The sequence below is a fragment of the Danio rerio genome, chromosome 4 (assembly GCF_049306965.1).
Source record: "Danio rerio strain Tuebingen ecotype United States chromosome 4, GRCz12tu, whole genome shotgun sequence".
Classification (NCBI taxonomy): domain Eukaryota; kingdom Metazoa; phylum Chordata; class Actinopteri; order Cypriniformes; family Danionidae; genus Danio; species Danio rerio.
The window spans coordinates 47,538,639-47,549,264 of record NC_133179.1 but is presented as its reverse complement, the minus strand read 5'-3'; the positions used below and the strand labels follow the sequence as shown (position 1 = coordinate 47,549,264).

At 35.1% G+C, this 10,626-nt stretch overlaps 2 protein-coding genes across 4 annotated transcripts in view; both read left to right on the top strand.

Moving 5' to 3' along the window:
• Window positions 1–10,626, top strand: part of LOC108183924 (uncharacterized) — a 667,181-nt gene that overhangs the window by 42,754 nt on the left and 613,801 nt on the right. The gene's annotated exons all lie outside the window — the stretch shown is intronic.
• The window catches only part of LOC101887036 (uncharacterized), a 491,406-nt gene that overhangs the window by 349,241 nt on the left and 131,539 nt on the right, over window positions 1–10,626 (top strand). The window contains exons 1-3 of one of the 3 annotated variants that reach the window (XR_012402214.1): window positions 209–238; window positions 1,123–1,272; window positions 3,075–5,235. Coding sequence is in view for 2 of the 3 variants with exons in the window: in XM_009300496.5 (XP_009298771.1) it covers window positions 1,188–1,272; window positions 3,075–4,168 (1,179 nt within the window). In the remaining variant the exon portion in view is untranslated. Of the gene's footprint in view, window positions 1–208; window positions 239–1,122; window positions 1,273–3,074; window positions 5,600–10,626 lie in introns of those variants that run through there. The other 2 variants (XM_073947625.1, XM_009300496.5) reach the window with 2 other exon arrangements.

The following is a 10,626-nucleotide window of genomic DNA, read 5'->3' as shown; positions in this document are numbered from 1 at the left end:
TATAAAGAGAAGTTATTTTGTTTCTGTTCATTGTTTTATTTATTTTAAACAGGACATTTTTATTGTTTTGTTAATTTTTAATAGGGTAAAGTGTCCAAACGCAGAGAAAACCTGTATATAATAAGTCATGACTAAGAGTAAGTGGCAAAAAAAAGGTTAAAAAAAGACTTTTATTTGGGCGTGGCTTGTGACGCCATAAGCCTGCGCCGCTCTCGCGCTGTGATTCAACTGGAGAAAGGTTTGTTTTAAAGCGTTTAGCATATATAAAGCGATTGATTAAAGTTTCAGGTTTTTCATTTAGTGCTAAATTATATACCTGCTGTTGACAATATAATTTTAACCCTTTATTTAACGTAGTACTATTTAACTCACAGTAATGAGGTCTATTGTTTAAATAAAGATAAGATAAACCTTTTGTTCCCGAGAGGAAATTTGTCTTGGGCAAAAAAGTGCTATAAGCAGACAATAATATAAATAAAACAAACAAAACAATTAAGAACATACCTGAAGAAAGATTAAGTGAAGTAACAGTAAAGTGTGTAATAAGTGTTATAATGAAGGTTTAATTTATTAAATACCATAATGTCATTCCATTCTAAGTACATCACTATAAGAAATAGATAAGAGGTAAAGTTGGTTTTATATTCGCACATTCGTTCATTCAGAAGTTTATATTGTTTACCATGTTACTTTGAATATTTGATCAGATTTATTAGCATGCAAGTGTGACTTCTAAACAACATTAACACTGTTTATATGACTGTGAACAATGTTGTACTTTGATAGTCATTGGCTGCTAATATGATTTCACTATTTAGAGTTTGCAAAATATTACTTTTATGAAATTATATTATAAAGGGAAAAGTCAGAATGTGTGAATAAACCAACCTATCTCTATGAAATTGAGTACTAGTTTTAATCAGCTCATTTGTGGCTATTGTTTCTTGCTTGAGAAAAGTGTGTAATAAGTATTAATGAAATCTTTTACCTGATTTCTTATAGTTAATTACTCTCATATAAAGAAACTGTTGAAGCAAGTGTTGAAGAGAAGTTATTTTGTTTCTGTTCATTGTTTTCTTAATTTTAAACAGAACATTTTATTGTTTTGTTCATTTTAAACAGAATAAAGTGTCCAAACACAGACAAAAACTCCTGCTGAAGCGACTGATCTCCACACTGTTATAAAGATGGCGTTTATTAAAGAGGAGAGTGAAGATGTGAAGATTGAAGAAACATTCACAGTCAAACAGGAAGATCTGCAGGAAAAAACAGGTTGGTTTTCATTGTCAAAGACCAACTCAGTCATTTGATCCTCATTCAGATATATTTTAATAATAAGAATACTAAATTAAATCCATCTTGCAGCCCTGAGTGTGCTGCCTAGTTCTCCTAAATGCATATAAGCACTCATTGAAAGACAGGAATGAGTTTCTTTTGTTACTTGTTCTCATGTCTTTTGTCATTATTTTATGTATTATTAGTCTCCCATTTTCTCTACCTTCTTAAGGTTATTGCTTTTCTTGTTCCTCTACTGTTTATAAAGCGTCCTTGAGCACTGGCGCTATATAAGATAAATAAAAACAATAAATTAAAAAAGTTTAACTGAGCTGACGATATTTTACCTACAGTATTCTCATAAAGGATGTCTGCTATTACAGTGATAGTGTTAGCTTAGTACTTTCCATTTGCAAATGTCACAATAATCACAATTCCAACTTCTTTATGGGTTTAAACTTGTTTCTAGTAGTTGTTAGTTCTCACAGATAGTATCTAGAATTACATCATTATTATAATAACTAATTACAGGGCTAATAACTGGGTCTTTAAATGTCTTAAATTCCAAAATCAAATTTTTAGGCCTTAAAGAGCATATTGTAGGTTAGACACCCCAGTGAGACAATGTGTGTAAGAGTAAAGTAGGCACTAGATTTTCTTTAAAATATACGTTAAAGTTTATTATTAAGCCGTTTGGAGTCGTTTTTAGTCACGGAAATTTACTTCTGCATCTGAAAAATCGCCAGACCGGAAGTGAAGTCGGATGAGGGAGTTCGTGCAAGTAACACTATGAAGACAACGGATCGCGGTGCGCGTTTGGATGCCGAGATAAGATATTCTGAGAGGCTCACACAAACGACAGACCACAGCTATACAATTATAAGCCTGTGGACAGACCAGCAGACAGAACAGCAGAGAAGTGTAATTTAACTCTATTGTGAGAAGAAACGAGCAGGTTTATGGTGAGGCCAGTGTTGGCTTACAGCAGGGGTGTCCAAACTACGGCCCGCGGGCCATCTGCGGCCCGCAATCAGTTTTGTGGCGGCCCGCGAGGCTTTTTATAAATATCAATATAATCTGGCCCGCTATACAAAAAATGAACGCAATTCAATAAATAACCACCGGGTGTCGCTATTACACGCATTCAATTAAGCAGCAGTTCTTGTTATGATCTATCTATCTATCTATCTATAGATAGATAGTTAGGAAATTTTACAGTATGTCTGATAATATTTTTTTCTTCTGAAGAAAGACTTATTTGTTTTATTTCAGCTAGAATAAAAGCAGTTTTTAATTTTTATTAACTATTTTAATGTCAAAATTATTAGCCCCTTAAGTCTTCAGAACAAACCATTGTTGCCTAATTAACTTGCCTAATAACTTAAATTTGACTAGTTAACTTAACTAACCCAGTTAAGTCTTTAAAAGTCACTTTTAAGCTGTATAGAAGTGTCTTGAAAAATATCTTGTCAAATATTATTTACTGTCATCATGGCAAAGATAAAATAAATCAGTATCTTGAAATGAGTTACTAAAACTATTATGTTTAGAAATGTGTGGATCCTCGTGTGGTTTTAAACCTTTATGAGTTTCTTAATCCTGTTGAACACAAAAGAAGATAATAAAAAAAGAAAAAAAAAACCTACTGGCTTACTGTGTTCCACAATAAAGGAAATGTTTAAAACTACCATGATGGAGAGTAAATGGTAAGGTCATTTTCATTTGTGGGTGAAACATCCATTTCTTGCTAATCGCTTTGAGCCTTCATACTAAAGTTAACTTTTTTTTTTTTTTTTTAGATCTGATGGTGCTGAAAGAAGAGACTCATGGACAGAATGAAATAGATGAGAAACAGCAGTTTATGAAACCCCAAGAAATAACGACTGATGAAAAACCCACACTGACTAAAAAGACTTCATCACACGGAAGACCTCGGAAATCCAAATCTGGGTGTAATTTCAGCTGTAAACAGTGTAGAAAGAGTTTCAGCCAGAAGTCAAACCTTGATGTTCACATGAGAGTTCACACTAGGGAGCAACCATACACCTGCGAACAGTGTGGAAAGAGTTTTGGTCAAATACAAAGCTTTAAAGCCCACATGAGAATTCACACTGGAGAGGGAAAGTTCACATGCCAAGAGTGTGGAAAAAGCTTTTATCAAGCTGGAAACTTTGCAGCACACATGAGAATTCACACTGGGGAGAAGCCTTTCAGCTGTAAACAGTGTGGAAAGAGTTTCAGTCAAAAGTCAAACCTTGATGTTCACATGAGAGTTCACACTAGGGAGCAACCTTACACCTGCGAACAGTGTGGAAAGAGTTTTAGTCAAAAACAAAGCTTTAAAACCCACATGAGAATTCACACTGGAGAGAAGCCTTTCAGCTGTAAGCAGTGTGGAAAGAGTTTCTGTCAAAAGCCAAACCTTGATGTTCACATGAGAGTTCACACAAGGGAGAAACCTTACACCTGCGAACAGTGTGGAAAGAGTTTTGGTCACAAACAAGACCTTGACATCCACATGAGGATTCACACTGGAGAGAAACCTTACACATGCACAGAGTGTGGTAAAAGTTTCCCACATATAAGCTCACTTAAACACCACATGATAACTCACACCAGAGAGAAGCCGTTTACATGTGCTCAGTGTGGAAAGAGCTTCACAACCAAAACTAGCCTCAAGAACCACATGAATGGTCACACTGGAACCCTAGTGTTCACATGTGATCAGTGTGGAAAGAGTCTCAAACGGAAAGACACCATAAAGAAACATATGAAGATTCACTCAAGAGAGGATCGTTTTAGATGCAGTGAGTGTGGAAAGGGCTTTAAAAGTAAAAGAAGCCTCAACACTCACATGAAGCTTCACAATGCAGAGCAGAGTCCTCAACATTGAGGCCTTGTCCAAACAAACACGGGTATATTCAAAACGGCTGCTTTTTCACATAGTTTGGCTGTTCATTCAAGTGAAGTTTATTTATAAACTACTTTCGAGAGGATCACATGCTTATGATTGTCCACGGCTGGTCCAGCATTAGCTAAAACATGATTCACCAATCAGATGATTCCTGACTCACTATAGATAACCAGAACACAAAGCTGCAGTCACAATAGAGTTTGAGATTGTGAAATTCTGTCGTACGGTGCTGTTAAAAGGGGCGGGATCAAACAAGATTTTTAGAAATTAAAAAAGTGAGAAATTGCTCCATGGTTTAAACTTCTGTCCAGAGAGGTCATGTTTTGATCCTCGATTGGTCTCACGCAGTCAAGTGATGCGATTTCGCAGGTCAGAGTTCACCAAGCATGAACTTTGCACCTCAGCAACCGGCGAAACTTGACGCATGACCCTGTTTCTAGTCTGACGCATTCGCGTGCGTATGAATGGAAGTCTATGGGAGGAAAAGCCCAGTGTGACCGTAGCTTAACTCAGTTATCCTTGTCTTGCAGAATCCCTCTCCCACCCTTACTCCCCCTCCTTTCTAGATTGGGCAACACGGCAGCCAATGATTAGCCAGTGGTTAGCACTGTTGCCTCACAGTAAGAATGTCGCAGGTTAAAGTCCCTGCTAACCAGTTGACTTTTTGTGCAGAGTTTGCTCATTCTCCCTGTGCTCGCGTGGATTTCCCCTGGTTTTCTCCCACAGTCCAAAAACACACAACCTAAGTAAACTGAACATTAAATTGGCACCATAGTCGAGCTCTTAGTAAGCCTTATATTTCCCTTTAGCCGACCCTATATCTGTCATTAGAATAGAAAGAAGTCTGGGGAGTTCATCGAGATCTACCTGAGCTTAAACTCCCCTCTCGTCCTGCTTACGGGATGGAGCCCAGGGCTCGAGGATCTTATGAGCTTAGGTCTCTCCCGGGATAGCATGCCAAACAAGTGTGAACTCTTGAATACATATCAAGTTACTGATAATGAAACCCTTTGAACACCTGAAAATTTAAACTCAACTGAAGAGGGGTAAAGACTTTGCCAGCTGTTTTGTCATGTAGATCAGGGGTCACAGCCCAGTACCAGGTTGTGAGAGTTGCTATCGGGCTGCAAGAAGACAAAATAACTCTGCATGTTGATAGATTGTATTGGCTTGTTTCATATGCGACAAGTATCTACTTCTGATAAGATGTGAACCAAATGACCAACAGGAACTCAAGAGATGTGACTCAACCAAAGCAGTTGGGTAATCTGCAGGGGGGTTTCATGCTTTAGTATAAATTAGTGTCTCACAGACAGTACTTTGGTTTAAGTTACTTGACGATGGACAAGTTAACATCACTGCTGATGAACTGCACAATTAATTGTCTTCAATAAAGTCTTCTCCTCGTAAGAACTTTGGTCAGCTTACTTATTTTATGTATTAGAGTTATCTATACATTTGCGAGCCACCCAAGAACGGTTAAGCCAAATACAGCAAAATCTGACAATGTGCTTCAACTTATTATGAACCGACAACCATATTTGTGCAGGGTTCCACTCAATTCTTTCATGTTGTCACAACACAAATTAAGTTAACTTAACATTTTTAATAAATTTATGTGGATTAAATATTAAGGCCCGATCCCAATTCTACTTTTGTACCCCTTCCCCTTGGCCCTTACAGCCGAGGGTTAAGTTGAAGGGCTTCAAATTCTACCCCTACGAATTGGGACAGCACTACAGTACCTGCACATGTCATCATATGTCCTCGAGATTTCTTGCTTCATATGAGATCAGACGATCGCGACTGCTGTACTTATTCCACTTGTTATTGTTGGGTATTTATCTTCAGGAAATCACTGAAGGTTTATGTTATCATAATGATCTAATGTGGCAATAAGATCGTAACGGTACTGTGCATTTAACACAGTGGCCAAACTTATCAATGTAAACACACAACAACAGCATTAACATTATAGCAGACACTGTAAAAAGCTCATTGACAGCCACTTGACTTTTCTGACAGGGTATTCCAGTTTCATCGAGTGTCAGAAATTTGTGGGACTGCTGTACAGGAGTTATGATTAGGGATTAGAGCAGCAAAATTAATCGAAAAAAGATTGCGATCTCGATTCGACCCCGTTGACGATCTTAATCCAGCTTTTCTCTGATTCTGTCAATCATATTTTCAAGTTAAGGAGAGAAGAAAAGGCGGCTGCACGAGTCTTTTCATTGTTTCACATAATGTTGCTCAGTGACATGGACACCTCCAAATGATGTTAAAAGTGTCACATACTGTATTTATAAGGTATAATTCACCTGAAAATGTCATTTTTGTCTTCATATAATGATGTTTTTGCAGCCGGAAAATCACACGTGATGTAAGCTGCTGACCGTGAGAGTGCGCTCAACTTAATAATAGACACGCACGCGCCTACTTTAGTGAACAGAACTTGCAAATGTTGTAAGTAACAGGTAATACAGTTGTAAATAATATTCAGTTCGTGGCACAGAGAGATCGTTTGGGAGCTGCGCGCGAAGTATGAAGCACTTAGTCAAAATAAAACCGCAAGTGTGCACTTCATTTAAATGATCATATCTCATTTTAGAGTTATGATTACGACAAGCATTTGATTTTTTTTTTCTTTCATAGCGAAGTTGTGCATGAAAATAAATGTTTACAGTGTCAGTATAACTACTCTGGCCTACATATTGTTGAATATAATCTGAAAATGACAAATGTCTGATTTTACTAGTGAATAAATAGTCTAATAATGTTGTCAATGACAGACTGCAAGCATAATCAAATCAAATAGAAATTTAAGTTCCTCCTAACAAATCAGAAATCAAAACAATAATTAAAGAAGGTGTTAATAGATTATGGCAAGAGAAATGGGATAAAGATGAGAAAGGCAGACATAGTTACAGTTTTCCAGCTTTATTCAATATATCTTCTTTATTGTTCAGCAGAAAAAAAGAGCTAAATATGTTTGGAACAAGTAAAGGATGAGGCTAAATGACAGAATTGTTAGTTTGGGTGATCTATTCCCATCTATCACCAAGTTAAAGTATATAAATTGATGTTAAAATGCCTAAATAATATTGATATCAATAAAAAGATCTGCTATCTACTATTTTTACATTGAGGTAATCTTGTATTGATAATTTCTGGATTTTAATTATGTGTAAGTTGCATAAACTCTATTATTTAGCCACTCACTGTTGTTTTCAAATTACTCATGTAACTTGTCTTTCAGAATGTTTATGGTTGTTAAAGTCACCTCAGCTCACAGTGTTGCTATATTCCTGATCTGTGGAAAGAAGAATTAGATGAGGTAAGGAGAATACTACTCTATTTACTATTATATTAAATGCAGTTATGTTATTCAGAACACAGTATGTCCATAGTGTGGAAAATAGATCATGCTTATGAAAAATTACTTTATTATTTTGTACAGCTGTTATTGAAATGACACTAAGTGTAATATTCCATTTTACAGCGAGTAATGCCACAACTACAGGACCTCTTCTTCTTTCTCTTCTCATAATTTAAGTAAGTATTCGGAGACTAACTCTGACTTCTGTTTACTCAAACCAGCTTTCCCTGTCTCTCTAAATTCATTTAATTGTATGTAATTTTAGTATATGATAGATTATTAAAGAATTAAAATAAAGTAGGCTACATAATTACTCACTGTAGATGTTATGCCTGAAGCTTCAATAAGTCATTCCCTGTGTAGTCCTGTTGTGTCAAGCTCTGATATATTATATATATATATATATATATATATATATATATATATATATATATATATATATATATATATATATATATATATATATGTGTGTGTGTGTGTGTGTGTGTGTGTGTGTGTGTTTGTGTAATAAAATCTATACTTTGTTTTATACTGTTTGCTTATAATATTAGATGTGCACTGTATGTATTAAATGTTGTGAAATATATAATAAAAAGTTTGATCATATTCATTTGTGTGGCATTTTTATACTTCAAAGTTTACACATGCACTTGTTAAATTAAAAAGGAAAAATACATGAACAATGTTTAATATTAATAGAATTACTGCTGTATCCTGTATTCTAGGCAGTATTGATAAACTGCCACAAAAAACATTAAAACAAGTAGTAAGAATGCCGTCTCACAGTTGCTGAATGTCACACAAATTTTATTTTATGAAAATGAACAAATTATTTGTAACCTCAGCAAAACATCTTGTATGATGTCTTAATTAACCAATAAGGGCCAGTTAATAATGTTTGAAAGTTTGACTAAATATTTTAAATCTTGGATTTTTATTTTAAAAATTATGTGCAACGATTGCATATTTTATCTGAAAATTAATGTTTTGTCCAATATTTCATTATTACGAATGGTTTTTTTTTTTAAATAATCTATAAAGTTGGGTTTGTAAAGGGACACATGACCTTTCTGAAAATACACATTTATTAATCACACTGAAATGAAGATATACTTTAAATTTGTCCTTGACAGTGTTGACACAATTTGAGGTTTGTTTGCTGTTTTTCTGTTAGTAGATTAATTGTAAAAAGTGCAGGAGCTTGACCAACATTCATTTTTTACAGTCTAATGTCTAAATAATACAACAACTATGTGGTTAAATTAAAAAGTCTTAAACTTTATTTATTTGTTTTATTTTGATGTCTCAAAGGCACTTAGTGATAATGACCTCTTTAAGTTGTTTTAAAATGTTTAGATTAAATGTTTTGATCAACTTCAAATACTGAACATCTGTGTGATTGTGTGTGCGTGTGTGTGTAAGAGAGAGAGAGAGAGAGAGAGAGCAAGTAGAAAACTAGGGAGAGAAATGTTTGAACAAGTCATGACTGCAACAGTAAGTGGCAAAAAACTAAAAACAAAAGACTTTTATTTTGGCGTGGCGTGTGACGTCATTAGGCTGCGCCGCTCTTGCGCTTGATTCAGCTGGAGAAAGGTTTGTTTTTAAAACCTTTACATAAATATAAAGCGATTGAATAAAGTTTCAGGGTTTTCATCCGATGCTATATTATGAACCTGCTGTTGGCATTATTTTGACCCTTTTTACAACGAAGTACTATTTACTCACAGTAATTAGGGCTATTGTTTGAATAAAGCAACTGAAATGTGAGTAATAAGTGTTTTAATTAAGGTTTAATTTATTAAAAAGCATAATGTCATTCCATTCTAAGGACAAATCACTATATATAAGAAATGGAGTACTAGTTTTAATCAGCTCATTGTGTCTTGCTCAGACTTACCTAATTTATTTTTGGTAATGACTCTCATATGAAACTGTTAAAGCAAGTAATGAAGAGAAGTTATTTTGATTCTGTTCATTGTTTTATTTATTTTAATCAGGACGTTTTTAATGTTTTTATTTTTTTAAACAGGATAAAGTGTCCAAACGCAGAGAAAAACTGCTGAAGTGACTGATCTCCACACTGTTATAAAGATGGCGTTTATTAAAGAGGAGAGTGAAGATGTGAAGATTGAAGAAACATTCACAGTCAAACAGGAAGATCTGCAGGAACAAACAGGTTGGTTTTCATTCTTAAAGACCAACTTAGTCATTTGATCCTCATTCAGATATATTTTAATAAGAAGAATACTAAATTAAATCCATCTTGCAGCCCTGAGTGTGCTGCCTAGTTCTCCTAAATGCACATAAGCACTCATTGAAAGACAGAATGAGTTTCATCACTTGTTCTTATTTATGTCATACTTGTTATGTATTATTCGTCTCCTATTTTCACCACCTTCTTAAGGTTATTGCTTTTCTTGTTCTCTTTGTTTGTTAAGTGTCCTTGAGCACTGCCCAGACAGCACACATACGTTGGGCCGACGTCGGCCGAAGGTCAACACGTCGGCCCCTTTAATTCTAACATCGGTATATGGTCGGCCAAACATACGCATGATCGTTCGGTCGTGTGTTCTATTGTTCCAGCTCAACAAACGTCGGCTCTGCGTCGGTTAACGACCAGAGGCCGACGAAGCACTTCATAAGCACTTGATCTCTCATGCCCATGAAAGAATCCGGCAACATATTTGGTTTACAAGTAAGTTTTTGCGTGCATAATAAATTAGACAAACGCGACATGCATCATGTGAACTGCGTCGGTCGGTCCAGCTTTAAATAGCCTACATTAATGCAGTAAAACTGACCAAAATGCCTACAATACATGATTTCAATTCATTAAAATATAAAAAGTTTTATTGTTATGCTTTAATAATGAAAACGTTGTTTTTTTCTGGTGTTAACTGCTGTTTGCTTTTTTTATTGTGTTTTTTTCTAATACATTTTTCCCAGTGTAAAAATCAAGTATGTTCTGCATTTCGGCTGTTTAATTAAAATAAACACCTTTTTACAGAGTGACATCTTTGTTTTATATATACTTGCATTTATATTTATTGGTTATTTATTT